General features: G+C 42.3%; 1 protein-coding gene across 1 annotated transcript in view; it reads left to right on the forward strand.

Annotated features, from left to right (window-relative positions):
* The window catches only part of NOX4 (NADPH oxidase 4), a 132512-nt gene that overhangs the window by 53749 nt on the left and 63200 nt on the right, over positions 1 to 15563 (forward strand). The window contains exons 10-11 of the mRNA XM_063127852.1: positions 662 to 724; positions 11645 to 11705. Coding sequence (XP_062983922.1) covers positions 662 to 724; positions 11645 to 11705 — 124 coding nt within the window. The remainder of the gene's footprint in view (positions 1 to 661; positions 725 to 11644; positions 11706 to 15563) is intronic.

A 15563-nucleotide genomic window follows, 5' to 3' on the forward strand; every position in this document is an offset into this window, starting at 1 on the left:
TGAGGGGAGACACGATAGCGCTCTTCAAATATTTGAAAGGTATTTGAGGAGGGCCAGGTTGTCTTCTTGTTTATCTCAGAATGCAGGACATGGAATAATTGGCTGAAGTTACAGGAAGCCAGATTTTGGTTGGACATCCGGAAAAACTTCCTGACTGTTAGAGCAGTACAACAATGGAACCAATTCCCTAGAGAGATAGTGGGCCCTTCCACCCTAGAGGCATTCAGGAGGCAGCTGGACAGCCATCTATCAGGGATGCTTTAAGGTGGATCCTTCATTGAGCAGGGAGTTGGACTTGATGACCTTATAGGCCCCTTCCAACTCTACTATGTGTAGCCACCGTGGCTAGGAATGGCTCACATGACATACGAAGTCATGGTTCATGTAACACACTAAGTCTTAATGTTTAGCTCAAAATGTTTAACCACCATGGCTTAGTGAGTATGGTAAAATAAGAGGTTGTCCTCAGGTATATACTACAGAATTAACATAATGTGTCAGTTGACCCTAAGACCCTTTCCCCATCTGTGCCTAGAGTTTGAGGGCAGAGGTTAGAAGGGGAACAATATAACATCTGAACATGTGCAAAATTAGAACAAGCACGAACAAGAAACTACTTCGTTAAGCCTTTTTTCTTCTTTTTTGGGCTGATCCATTTCAGTATATCATTCTACACTGCCCCAGTGTGTCGTCCGTGGAAAGCCATCCTTTTACCTTAACATTGGTAAGGAAACTTTTAATTCTTCATAATTTTGTTTTGTTTCTTATTCAAATACACTAAATGGCCATTCTTTGATTTTCCTTGGGGGTGGGGTGGGAACATTGGCTCATTTTGGTATCCAGTCTTGAATAAGAATGATACTATACATCCATTAAGTTGTTGTGTAATCCTTACACCAGTGCCCTGTAGTATAGCTTGGTATTATCCCCATATTATCCCCCATACTATTTAGCATAGACATAGAACTTGTGGAAGAGCTTGTCTGGAGTTTGGTACCACCAATCTACTGATAACACCCAACTCTGTCCCACTTTTCCATCGAAATCCAAGGAAGCTATTCTAGTTCTAAATCAGTGTGTGATGTTAGTAATGTTAGTGAGCATGTTTAAACAATGATTATGAAGCCACTATGGTTAGGAATGGTTCATAACTGTGCATATTTATTGTTTTATACTGTATGTTTTTATCTGTACGCCGCTCTGAGATCTTAATAATATAGGGCGGGATATAAATGTTTTAAATAAATAAATACAACACACTAAGCCATGGTTCGCATAACAGAATTAAGCGCAAAACGCTCAACCGTGATGATTTAGCATGTTGTTTTTAGTTATGCATGTATTTATTTATTTATTTATTTAGTTTTATTTAGTTTTTCGGTTTAATCTCATTTTTATTACTGTTGGCCACCTGGAGTCCCATTTTTGGTGGAAATGTGGGGCACTAACTAATAATGATGCTGGTGGTGATACAAAGGAGGATGAGAGAGAGAGAGAGAGAGAGAGAGAGAGAGAGAGAGAGAGTCTGCTATCAACTCTTAAGGTGGACTTAGGGAATAGTTGAGTAGGGATTTGTAATGTTGGGAATTCTGCTCTGTTTAAGCCCAATGGATTCCGCGGCATTTCTGTTCTAGTAAGCAGCAGCTGTAGCAAATGCTCCCTCTCCAATTCTGGATATATTTTGTGATTTTTTGGGGGGGGTTCTGTGTGCCACGACACAAGCTCTTTGCAACAGGCCTGTCCGCAGACACTCCCTGCTCAAGCTAAGCGCCACCACTTAATGACAAATACCACTTTTCTACAATCTTTGTGGAGAAAGGGGTTAAACAGGAATAATTCCAGGAATAAAATAATGCGCTGTGAATTATACGTGCTGATGGTGAATTAATGTCAGAATGGGTGTTATATGTATATAACTGCAGATAATAAATGCCAAGGACACACATGGGATTTTTGTGGTACTAAAACAAACTGAATACAAATTTATTTCAATGTTCACAAACTCTGTTTCAAATTAAAACTTTTCAGACCCTTGTTAAAACCTCTCATCCAATCCTTTCTCTCTTCTCATACACACTTTCCTTTCTCTCACACCTTCACTCTTGAACTTTCTTTATTATCAGGATTGTTTAATATACACCAACTGAATATCTGCCCACTACACTCAAAAGACAACCCTCTTTACCCTGATCCTCTAATTCTTCCTAGAACCAAAGTACTTCAAAACCAACCCTCCTTATCACCTCAGTCATTCCCTTATATATCCTCCTCCCCCCCCTTAAAATATTCAATCTCCACCCACTCAGGTCAACATTCTAAACACAATAGACTTACAAATTCTAGACATACATTAGGGAACTGACTTGTGGGGTGTAACGCCACATTCCGCCTTTTGTGAAAATTGTACTTTCTGCAAATTTGGGGCAGGGTCTTGAAATGTGCGGAACAGTGTGCTAATCACGCTTCCCTCCCGTTGCTTTGTCTCATGCTACTGTCCCACACTACGGATGAGCAGCTTCCTCTTCCTTCAAACGCTGAAGAAAAAGGAAGTAAACAAAGATCACGTGGCCCGTTGAAGTGGGTGTTTTTATTGCGCTGCTCTCCCTGCACACAACAGGAAATGGTGGCACATTTAGGTGTAGGAGGAAAAATCGGATTATCCGGGCTCTGTTTTTAAAGGGAAAACAACCAGAAGGAGCAGGAGGCGTGTGGAAGGTAGAAGTCATCGTGAAAAGGACCTTCAAAAATCTATGCGTGCCCAGTAATGAGCATGCTATAAAACACTTGTCTGAATATCCTCTTAGAATCATGCAATAGTAGAGTTGGAAGGGGTCTATAAGTCCATGAGTCTTCTTGACTCATTGCTCAGTCACACTATATTACACCAGGCTGATGTCCTCCCCATTTACATGTATATTCAGAAAAATCCCAGACAATCCTATTCATGCATTTACTTGGTTACATATTCCTTTCTAGCCCTCATCCATGGCCACCTCATCCATAAGGGCTAAAAAGGAGCCCTATTCCCGAAAAGTAAAAAATCTGTCTCCAGAAATTGCTTAAGCAGGACATGATGGAGTTGCTCCCCCTTCTATCTTTATATTATAATCTACTTTTATAATATACTAGGTCATTGTTCTGCCTGGGGCTTCCTGGAGAATGTGTCTGTGTGGTTTCCCCCCTTCATCCCTGCTTCAGAGTAATATCAGACTTGGGGCTGTGCTTATAGAGGATGAAGACAATATCTCAATACTGCCATTTCCCCTCTCTCCATCTCTTGTTCGACCTACTTGTCGAATACTCCGCTAAGCGGAGCACAGCCCTAGAATTCACTACCACAAGATGTCGTGATGGCCACCAATTTGGATGGCTTTAGAAGGGGGTAGATAAATTCTTGGAGGAGAAGGCTATCAGTGGCTACTAGTTCTGATAGCTATGTGCTCTTCAGTACCTGTTAGTCTATATACACTAGTTGTTGGGGAACATGGGTGGGAGGGTGCTCATTCTCTGACTGTGCATGGATGTAGGCAAAACAGCACCTTCCACACATGAGAGGCAGATATTAGCAGATTTGGGGGAAATGTTAAGGCTTGGAGAAGTGCCACAAAAACTTTAGCGGGGAAAACTAAGGGGACCCTGTAACGTCTTGCCTTCACCTGTGCCACCCACAGGCTACCTGACAGGACTATCTACACCACTAGTACTCGGGACCTACTTCAATCCCCCCCCTGTGCTGATGACTCTTGTGAGGATTTAGGTTTACTGCTGCTCCTCCTTTCTCGCCTTTATTCTTTAGGCTCCACAGCTCCACAGCCCAGCAACCTAGCCCTCAGCTTCCTTTTCCGCTGCCACCATTAACTGTACCCTCCTCAGGCACTCTTCCACGGACCACACCAGTTGTTTGAAATTAATTGGAATGTATTAACATAGGCAATTGTGTGCAAACGTGCTTAATGGTTTCCTCAGTTGCAATGTGTATGGTTAGTTACACGGGTGAAATGCGTATTGATTTCTGTAAGTTTTTTCTTAAAATGTTTCTTTGTAGAGTTCTACTATCTATATTCTCAAATATCTTTATTCTCAACACATTATCTCACACCAATCCTTCCTTTCCAGGATCTGCCTCTCAATCTCTCCACACTCTGTAATCTACCACTCTCATATATTCATTGACTCTACCTCACATAATAATACACTTCTCTCATATATCTCTTTTCTCTCACATAATCATACACTTCTGTCTTGCTGTCAGCTAAAACTACAAGACAAATTTCTCCAGCTCCTCCCACTCTCACACAGCCAGCCAATCCAAGCACTCCATCCAGCCATCCAATCAGCGCTCAGGCATTCACTCCCCCTTCTTCTGTTCCATAATTACCCGACCAGTAAGTACTGGTAAGTAAGTATCAGTAAATTGTAAGTATTTTGAGGCCTGCTTACTTCCTGGAACTTTATACATAATTTAAACAATAACTTTCCAAATATTTACATTTAAGGCATATAAGGCAGCTGAACATCACAGACCCTCCCACGTACACACATGCAGAATGTGGACAGGGAGACATTTTTCTCCCTCTCTCAAAATACTAGAACCCGGGGGGGTCATCCCATGAAACTGATTGGTGGGAGATCCAGGACAAATAAAAGGAAGGACTTCTTCACACAGCACATAGTTAAATGATGGAACTCACTACTACAAGATGCAGTGATGGCCACCAATCTGGATGGCTTTAAAAGGGGGTTGGATAAATTCCTGGAGGCAAAGGCTATCAATGGCTACTAGCCCTGATGGTTGTGTGCTATCTCCAGTATTCGAGGCAATAAGCCTGTGTGCACCAGTTGCTGGGGAACATGGGTGGGAGGGTGCGGTTGCACCATTTCCTACTTGTTCATCCCTGGCCGATGGCTGGTTGGCCACTGTGTGAACAGAGTGCTGGACTAGATGGACCCTTGGTCTGATCCAGCATGGCAGTTCTTATGTTCTTATGTACACAACCCCACCCTACTGCGTGTTCAGTGGGCATACAGTATCAGTTGACGGAGGGGTTTTTTAATGGGGGGGAGGGGAGGAATGGAATGGTATCCTGAAAGAGGGTATGACCGGCTATCTGTACCCATGAACAGGAGCACCCTATATTGCTGCATTTTGTTTCAGGGCTTGTTTTTATGTGTCCTAATCTTCAACCTTCTTTAGGTCTTTGGATGTAAAGGCTTTCCACGAAGTCATTTTGGATGACACATGCTGAACGTCATCATAGATGTGTGGGTTAACCTCATTCAAATCAGTATCACATCACTTAATCATACCATCAGAGCCAGGATTGCCCAGGTTTTAAATTGCATGTATTTTATTCTGTAAGCTTAGTTTTCAGTATTTTAAAGGAAGCTATCTATGGAGATGCCAGCAGGAGGATTTTAAATTTGAGTGGGATGTCTAGTCTACTTGTTCTGACTGATCCGTAGGCATTTGTAGGTAGAATTAGTCAAGTGTAGGTGGCATATTAGAGTTCACCAGGCCATTCTTTAATTATATGGAAAGTTGCACATTTTTCAAGGGACTTTTATTAATCAGTTTTCTTGATCAATGAAATGTGACAATGGCCACAGCTAGACCTAAGGTTTATCCTGGGATCATCCAGGGTTCACCCCTGCCTGAGCACTGGATCCTCTTTGTGTCACCTAGATGAATAGGTTTGACCCCTGGACGATCCAGGGCCAGTATCTTCCCTCCATTTTGATTCACTCTTAGAGATTTATCTAGTTCGGTTTTTTAAAAATCTATCTATCTATCTATCTATCTATCTATCTATCTATCTATCTATCTATCTCACCCTTCTACCAAAGATCATAGGGCAGAGTACATGCCCATCTTTTAATTTCTTTTTAGTTTTAATGTTTTCCAAACCACTTCCTTTTATATCTATTGATGTGAAGCAGTTTATAAATTCTATAAAATTGGAAATCTGGGAATCTCCCCCTCCTTGATGGCTACAACAATGGAAAGAAAGCTGATTCAACTTCGAGCATGATGGAGCAAATATGGTGTAATTGAACGGATTGAACCTGGTCAAAGTAAAGATGTCTGGTCCTTATTTGTGGCATGCTTTGCTGAGCATCAAGTGCTGGGCCTTCTTTCCTTCCTGCCTCCCCTCTTCTTTCTTGTTATTGTACATCTTTTGATTGTAGGGCTATTTGTAGAAGAAGCAAAGACTTGCTTGTCTGAGATTGGTTGCATCTATTGCGTTTAATGGGGTGTTGTGGCTGGAATGGCACAAATAGAGACTGTTTGGTGTGATGGCTTTTTGGTTTGGCCGTGTGGCTACAAGCTGTAAGATAAAATAGATTGTTTAAAATGAAATCTGAAACTTCTTGCCATACAGCACAGGGCTTTCAAATAAGAGACATTTTGCAACCACAGCGAAGCTGTTAGGCTGCAGACTTTGGGCTGGTTTACGTATTAGTTTTGACTGCTCTCTTCCCTCGTGAGAGTAATTTATTTCCAGGAGTCATGTTAACATGTGATCCAGGAGTCTGTGGATCTCAGACACAGCGACTTTCACAGTTTCCGAAGCTCTGAGATACTTGGTGTTTGTTGGCGTTGTTTTTAATTTAATTTCAAAACACATTAACCCTCTCTTCAGCTGACGAGGATCCCAGAGAGGTTTGGATAACATATTCTTCTCTTAAAATACAACATAGAAAAAAGCCACCTTAAACATTACAGCAAATGGCAGCAAACAAACAAAGTACTAGCATTCAAGCAAATGAATGTTACAAGGCCTGAAAGAGCTTAAAGGCTTGGAAAAATGGGGGAGGCTTCTGTAGGTGCAAAACAGAATACAAGCATGAGGTTAGGTGAGCCTCCCCAGGGAGAGAGGGATGATTGGCCCTTGATGGATTTCTATTGTCTGCCCGGCTCAGCTGCAGATTTTCCCTGAACTCCAGACTCTTTTTGTGGCTTTTGGGGGTGGGGAGTCAATAGAGATTTGTGCAAATTGCAGTCACAGTTTGTGCAAACTTTGCAAACTTGCACACTCTGCAGCTACATTTTGCGCAAATTGAAAAATATATAGAAAATCTACTGGCTGGTCTGACTTACAGCAGGAAAGTCGGGCCAGTTAGCAGAAAACGGAACCAAGTCCAGAGGGCTGAACCAAAGAAAGAGCATCAAGCTGCACCCCACAATTGGATTCCTCTGACATCCCTGGATGGCATCACCGTAAAGGCCCTCTATCCACTACTATATGCCTCACATCTGGAGGAGGAGAGAGTCTGAAGAGAGCCACTGCCAAAAAACATTAAAGCTTCAGCAGGCTCATGTGGGAGAAGGTGGTTCTTGATATCTGGGCCCTAGGCTGTTCACAGGTTTGATGGTTAAACCCAGCATTTTGAATTGTGCTCAGCATATCAGGAAATACCTGATATCACCCAGATAGTGGTGAAATGGTGGCAGGGACAGTAGCTGGTTGGTGGTTCTGGATGGCTGGAATTGGGGTCTTCTGTGGGTGCCTGCAGCAGCTGTCTGAACCAACAACTAACACCAGCAGTCAGAAGCTTCTTTATATGTGGGGTCAAATTCATATGCTCCTTTATGAGACACATCTTTCAGGCTCAGTCCAAAATCATACAGAGGAGGGACAGAATCTTTTCTCGATCATCCAAGATTGCAGAACACAGAATAATGGGCTGAAGTTACAGGAAGCCTGATTCTGGCTGGACATCAGGAAAAACTTCCTGACTGTTAGAGCAGTACAGCAATGGAACCAATGACCTAGGGAGGCCATGGACCTCCAACACTTGAGGCATTCAAGAGGCAGCTGGACAGCCATCTGTCAGGGATGCTTTAGGGTGGATTCCTGCATTGAGCAGGGGTTTGGATTCGATGGCCTTATACGCCTCTTCCAACTCTACTATTCTGTGATCCCAATTTCACAAAGTAAAGAGCAACACACACACACACACACACACAGAGAGAGAGAGAGAGAGAGAGAGAGAGAGAGAGATGGACACACATGTAGATTGGCAAAAATAGAACTCCAAATGAAAACATCTTGAATTATCTTCTTGTGCAGCCCATCCGATTTGAAACTTATGTGTGTGGTTTTGTAAATGAAATAAAACAGAGAGAAGGAAACAATGACAGAGAGTCTCCCTTTTCAGACATCTGCCTTTTAGATTATGTCTGATTCCTTAGCTAAAGGATAAATGACCCAATATAAAAGAATTCACTTCCTGTGAGTCAGACTTAAGACTAGCTGGTGTTTTGATTGGCACGTTGTTGTTTTTGTTTAACTATTATTATTTAACCATGCTGGGTTTGCCATCTTCGTCTTTTTTCTTGATCGTGTGGACAAATTCTTTCTCTTTCTCTTCTAAATCAGCTGATTTATATGCATCGGCCCGCTATTAAAGCCACAAGAGCTGACCACAGCCTGGTCAGTTGGCAAACTTACTCTGTGGCAAACAAAGTGTGAAATGATTGCTGATTTTTAAAAATATCTCTTGGCCTGTGAGGATCTTAATAACGTCCATGAAATTTGGAAATGTAGCTCTCCACAAACAGGGATATGCCATATATAAATATCTAAAGGCTTGTTAGGATCTATCATCTGAAACCTGCTTCCTTGCACAAATGCAGGATACCTGATGGGCCAGAGTGAGCCTATGCATGTACAGGTTATATGTGGGTAGCTTTTGCTCAGAGCTTTGGGTGAAGGTCTGGAGGTCATGGGGTGGGCTAACAGGCCCAATTGCATTGTTGTCCACACAACCTGCACCATGCTTTCAGATTCATGGATACATTGCACTATCTCTTTCCTTCCCTCCTTCCTGCAGACGGGGAGAAAGTTTAACACTTCCCTTCACAGTACAGAAAAATAACAACAACACATTGGCCTTGTTCAGACAACACACTAAACCATGTTGCTTAACCACAAAATGGTTGAATACAGGAAACTGGTTTGTTGTAAACACAGTTGAAACAAGTCAGGATCCAACCATGGTTTCAGATCTAACATTGTTTAAACCAGAGCTTCCTATTTTCAGATGTAAAGGGAAATGGAGGTTTGTTCTAAACTGTGATATTTGACCCAGTTCAGACATCACAACAAGCCATGATTTTTGGTCATGAGGACAAGCTGGTGCAAACCTCATGCTCTCCCCTTCCTGTCCCTCCTTCTTCATATGGTGAGAAATTCTAAAGCTTCCAGTCAGAGCTTTGAATGAACCAAATTCAGGCAACTGTGATTTGACCTAAACACAGTTTGTTTTACCAAACCAGGCTCAAACCATGGTTTAGGATGTAATGGGCAACTGTGGTTTGTTCAAAGCCACACATGGAAGCTTTGAATTTCCTCAGCTCGTGCACAAAGGAGGGGGGAGGGGAGAGGAAAAGCATGAGCCTAAGGTGTCTGCTTGTCTTCATCCTAACGAAAGATAGCTTGTTGTGATGTCTGAACTGGGTCAAATGTCACAGTTTAGAACAAACCACAGTTTGTCTGATAAATATCTGATATGGACTATTGATGCTTGCAAAGAAGTAATCATAAGAGGCCTGAAACTGAGAAGATGAGCAGGGCTACCCCACCTACTGGGAAAAAGGCAGAATAATAATAATAATAATAATAATAATAATAATAATAATTATTATTATTATTATTATTATTATTATTATTATTATTATTATTCTGTAAGTGTCATTCTGGTCTTGTAGTTGTCCAATGTCACCAAAATGTGACACTGTTAACCAGGCAACTTGTGACCCTCCAAGCTGAATGCAGCTCCATGTACTGTGGCCTGCAAGGCTCTTCAGGACCTCCATGTTTTGGTAGGCCCAACCAGGAGGGTCTGTTGAGCCTCCTTAATACATGACCGATGGGCAGTGCTTATCCTGGTGGGTCGCAAGTTGTGCAGGCCTGCTGTGAGCTGCGTTCTGTTGTTACAAGAATTTGCTGATTTGGAATACATAATGAGCTGAGGGAATAGGGTGCCTGTGCAAAGTGCACTGTGTTAATCAGAGCATGCAAATGATTTGTTTGGACTCTCCCTGCCTAATTCCAAGTTGAGGAAGTTCCCAAGATTTAGTGTAAAATAAGGCTTCCAGGAACCCTCAGAGGAGTCCTTAGGATCTGTACACAGCACTGAAATATATTTCCTACAATCTGAAGGGGGGAAGATAAATCTTGCTTTTTATGGGTGATTTGTTAAAGTAATGACATTGGAGCATCCATGGGGGTGAGACAAAGAGGTTTTGCCGAGCGGTTCATTTTCCACCGACTTCAGAAAAAAGCAGCATGAAGGCCGTGACTGTGCTGGAGGCAAGCATCAAGTGTTCGAGGGAAGCCTTATAAATCCAATTGCTTCTGGAGATTGACCATTGTGCTTGCAAACCTGTGGTTTCCTAGAAAGAAAGGAAGAGTTTGGAAATGGGTGGTTTGGTAGCTTTAAGCAAGCCAGTGTTCTTTCAGCCTCTGTCCTTCCTCAGTTCCTATGGGCATGTTTACACCACAAGGGTGTAGGGGAAGGATCGCAGACTTACTGGTTTCCACGATCCTCCCTGGGTGTCTAGACAGCCGCGCAACATCCCAGAAGGACGTCACGGCCGCCATTTTTAAAAAATAACAACAACAATAACAAGAAGAGCACACTCACGATCCACTGCAAAATGTAAGGGGAAAACCCTCCAACCCCGCTTCCTACCCCTGGTGGGCACAGATTGCCACTGTGCAGCTCCATGCCCATTTTACAGTCCCTGCTACTCATGGGGAGGACAGGACAACCCAGGAGCAGTGGCCACACAGCTGCACTCTGTGGGATGGTCCTGGAACCGCAGAAAAGTCGGGTTTTCTGCGGTTCCTGATATCCCAGGGTAAGTCCTTGCTAGTCCTGCGTTGCCCCCAGGATCCCCTGGGCCTCATGTGGTGTAGACATGCCCTACGTCTGCATCGACAATGAGGATTATTATATGGACTAACTTGCAAGGCCATTGTAAATCTTGCTGAGGTCTTGGGTGTAAAAAGCTTTAAGGGTTGGAATGCAGTGTAAACATGACACATTTTACTCTGTACAGCACCATGTACATTGATGGTGCTATATAAATAAATAATAATAATAATAATAATAATAATAATAATAATAATAATAATTGTTCACCTTAAAACAATCTTAGCCAACTTAGTCAATATTTGCATCAATTGGCTTATTGATCCATTCAGTCTGCATACATACACATGTGAGAAAAGCATGAGTTCAAAAGGAAAAGCACACTTAGTAAGTATGGCTGTGGTTGCTGGGGATGATAGGGGGTGTAGTTTCACACCTCCAAAGGGCACCAGGTTGGGGAAGGCTGACATAGAGGAAGAAGAATCGTTTCTGCAACAACTGTGGTCTGTCATTCCGGACAAGCATTGGGTTCGATCCAATGTTACTCTAACTTAAGTCCCATTTATTTCAATGAGTCTCCTCTAAGTAAGACTAATGTTGGGTACTGCTCCTTGAGGGCCATTTTTGGTGGAAGGTGGGAAATAAATTAAACAATTAAAAATTAAATAAACAAATCCCATTTCCATCTGTTGACTCCATGTACTGTTGTTTGATGATTGGTTATTTGTTCACAACTGCTTCTTAATATTAATATGTTTTTCAGTGCCCAACAATTACCAAAGCGACATTTGGAGTCCATGTTAAAGTTGTAGGAGACTGGACAGGTATGTGAAAAAAGTGCACTTAATTCGTTTCCACTCTGAACTTGACTTGAAACCACTTTCCCTTGGTGGCATCCATCTACCCCAGGTGTGCCGAACCTCAGACCTGGAGCTAAATCTGACCTGGAGTACCAATCTAACCCTCTGGGGTTCCCCAGTTGGCCACACCCCTTCCCCTAACTCCACCCTCTTTCCCTCAATCACTGTTCATTGAGTGGTTCCCCAGCCTTCTCTTTTGTCTTTGGCCTCACCCACCACCGGAAGACACTCCTTTGTGCCTAGTCCGGAAACTTCAACTCGTTCAAAATATGGCAGCCAGGTTGGTCACTGGTACACCTAGAGGTGACCATATTACACCAACCTTAAAATCACTCCCCTGGCTGCCAATTAGTTTCTGTGTGGAGTAAAAAGTATTAGTTATTACCTTTAAAGCCCTACATGGTTTGGGTCCAGGTTACCTGTGGGATCACCTTCCCCTGTACAATCTGCCCCGCACATTCAGGTCGTCTGGGAAGAATTTACTCCAGTCAGCCAAAACTAGGCTGACAAACCGTTACCTAGAGGACCTTTTCTTCTCGAGGCAGTAGCTAAATCCTGTCATTTCTTCCTGTATAATATTGCCAGGATTCGACCATTTTTGTCTGTCTCTTCTGCCAAGACTCTCGTTCACGCACTGGTTATCTCTCGGTTGGACTACTGCAACCTTCTTCTCTCTGGCCTTCCCTCGTCTCACATCAGTCCGCTGGTCTCTGTCCACCACTCTGCCGCTAAGATCATCTTCTTGGCCCGCCGCTCTGACCATGTCACTCCACTTCTGAAATCTCTTCATTGGCTTCCAATTCACTCCAGAATCCAATATAAACTTCTCCTGCTGACCTTCAAAGCTTTTCACGGTCTAGCTCCTGCCTATCTCTCCTCTCTCATCTCACACTATTGCCCCGCTCGTGCTCTCCGCTCCTCTGATGCCATGCTTCTCGCCTGCCCAAGGACCTCCACTTCCCTTACTCGGCTTCGTCCTTTTTCTTCTGCTGCCCCTTACACCTGGAACGCTCTTCCAGAACACTTGAGAACTACCAACTCAATCACAGCTTTTAAAACTCAGCTAAAAACTTTTCTTTTCCCTATAGCTTTTAAATATTGAGTTTGTTCTGACTCTATACTGTTAGCCTCACCCTACCCGGTGCCTGTTTACACTTCCCTGTGCCTGTTTGCATTCTCTTTCCCTCCTTACTGTTTACTACAACTTTATTAGATTGTAAGCCTATGCGGCAGGGTCTTGCTATTTACTGTGTAATCTGTACAGCACCATGTACATTGATGGTGCTATGTAAATAAATAAATAATATAATAATAATAATAATAATAATAATAATAATAATAATAATAATAATAACTTAAGAGTCTTGCTGAGTTTAAGAAAGCCATAAAGACTAATCTCTTCCGGCAGGCCTACTCAGATGAATTTTAAGATGTCTGATTGTCATTTTAATATTGTTAATATCAGTTTTATATATTGTTAATATCAGTTTTATATGCTTTTAATCAGTTTTATGCATTTTTGGTGATTTTATATTTAATGTTCTTTTCTGCCTCGATCCAGAGGGAGAGGCGGGTAAGAAATAAATATTCTATTCCACATGCAATTTCAAGGGCATGTCTGCATCAGCCCTATATCCTGGGATCGTCCCAGGATCCTTCCTGTGCATCCAAATGCCACGCAGGGAATCCCGGGAGAGGGCAGGGATGATCCCTCCATTTCCCTGGGATAACCCTTAGGTGTAGAAAGGGCCCAAGTCTTCTGTTGTCCAAAGCACCGCTATTCCCCTCCCGCTAGCAATTTTTTATTGCTGTGCAGCTGCACTCATGACTTTATTGGGCTGTGCCCGAAGATGATACCTTGTTTTTAGTCCAGACAAATCATTCTGGTTGTCACATTAATTATTAGTAATGTATCCGTGGGTTGACTTTTCTTAAATATATGTATTTGTGTGCTTTTTAAAAAAATTCTGTGCAGTAACCTACTTGCCTTTGGGCCATGTGTGGTGGCTGTGTTAGAAATGCTGTAAATGTGCAGTTGGTAGATAAGAGGATTTTAATACCAGCCGTTTGGTCAGCTTCCAGGTTAGTTAACACCTATGTCACACTGAGATTACTGAGGCGCTTTCATGTACCGATATGCTTCTCCTGGGCTGTGAGAACATCCCCACAGCCTATCGGGGACCTCTGGGATTCCACTGAGAAGAGACTTCTGATTTTATTTTTGGCATGAAGAGGGACAGATATTGAAGGGAGCACTGAATAAAACCAGCTAAAAATTCGTGCAGGGGATGTGGGAGAAGAGAGGCACACTGAGAGCACATATAATCGGAAGCTGGAAAATATGATTGGCTAGTAATGGCAGTGTGTTTGTGATAACTGAGTTCTTACATTAGTGCCCTGTTTATTATTTTCAGTGCCTAATGCTTATAGTGAGAGGCCCAATTAATTTGTTACTACAACAGTATAATACACACACACACACACACACGCACACACACACACACACGGCATGTCTACACCTTGTCTTTCCCCCAGAATCATCCCTGTGCATCCACATGACACACAGGGGATACCAGGAGCAGGCAGGGATGATTTACTTCTGAATAAACACACACAGGATTGCTCTGCTCAGGTGTGATTCTTCCTTTCACGCCCCATCCCTATCCAAAAAATCTGTGGGATGTCTTAAAAAAACCGGGTCTGTTTTCAAATAAATAATCTTTTGAGTATTTTTGCAAGACGTTCTTATTTATTTATTTATTTTTAAAAAAGAATGTGGGGAGGGGAAATCAAAATATTTCCCCAAATTGTTCAGGTTTAAAAATAGGGATGCACGGAATGGCACAAGACAACTTTTTTTGTTTTTATGAATCTTGCTGTAATCACTGCCCTTTCTTTAGAGGAGTATTTAACACTGCAAGTCTTGGCTAAATGAGTTACTGGAGAAACAGTTCACACACTCTGTAAAAGAGTGCATTTTTTCCTGTAGATATTCAGCTGCTTCTGACTAGAATGGTGGCCTCCATAGAGTGGCAAAGGTGGCAGCCATTTTTGTGGCAGCAGCCATTTTGAATTTCCCAATATTTATAAAGTAACTCAGAACAGGGCTTTCGAAGAAAAACAAAATGGCAGATGTTCTGAGTTTCTTTTCTTCCCCAAAAAACTTTGCCTTTGTAATTTGCAATTACAGTTTTTAAAGCTCAGTTGAAAACTTTTCTTTTTTCTAAAGCTTTTAGAGCTTGATTTTGATCATACTTTTACCCTGTTATATTGTCCCCCTGTGCCTGTTTGGTGCATTTCATTCCCTTTCTTATTGTTTTATTATGATGTTATTAGAGTATAAGCCTATGTGGCAGGATGTTGCTATGTTATTGTTTTTACTATGTACAGCACCATGTGCATTGATGGTGCTATATAAATAATAATAATAATAATAATAATAATAATAATAATAATAATAATCAACCCATGAAATACAGCAGAAACAAAACCGCTGATTTCAAGTTGGGTAAAATGGCTGAGAAATGGGCCGTTTCTACACCTGCCTTTCCCCCCGGGATCATCCCAGGATCGTTCCTGTGCATCCAAAGGCCACACAGGGGATCCCGGGAGCAGGCAGGGACGATCTCTCTATTTTCCTGGGATAAACCTTAGGTGTAGAAAGGGCCATGATCTTTGTTACTTTTGTACACCCCAAACAAACACACACACACACACACACAGATGCATAAACAAAATGCTTCCCTCATGGTCACCTTCCACATCACTTTGATGAGATATGCACTTAGGGTCACCTTCTTCACTTTGTGCATTTCCTCATCA

The sequence above is a fragment of the Elgaria multicarinata genome, chromosome 5, assembly GCF_023053635.1.
Source record: "Elgaria multicarinata webbii isolate HBS135686 ecotype San Diego chromosome 5, rElgMul1.1.pri, whole genome shotgun sequence".
Lineage (NCBI taxonomy): Eukaryota > Metazoa > Chordata > Lepidosauria > Squamata > Anguidae > Elgaria > Elgaria multicarinata.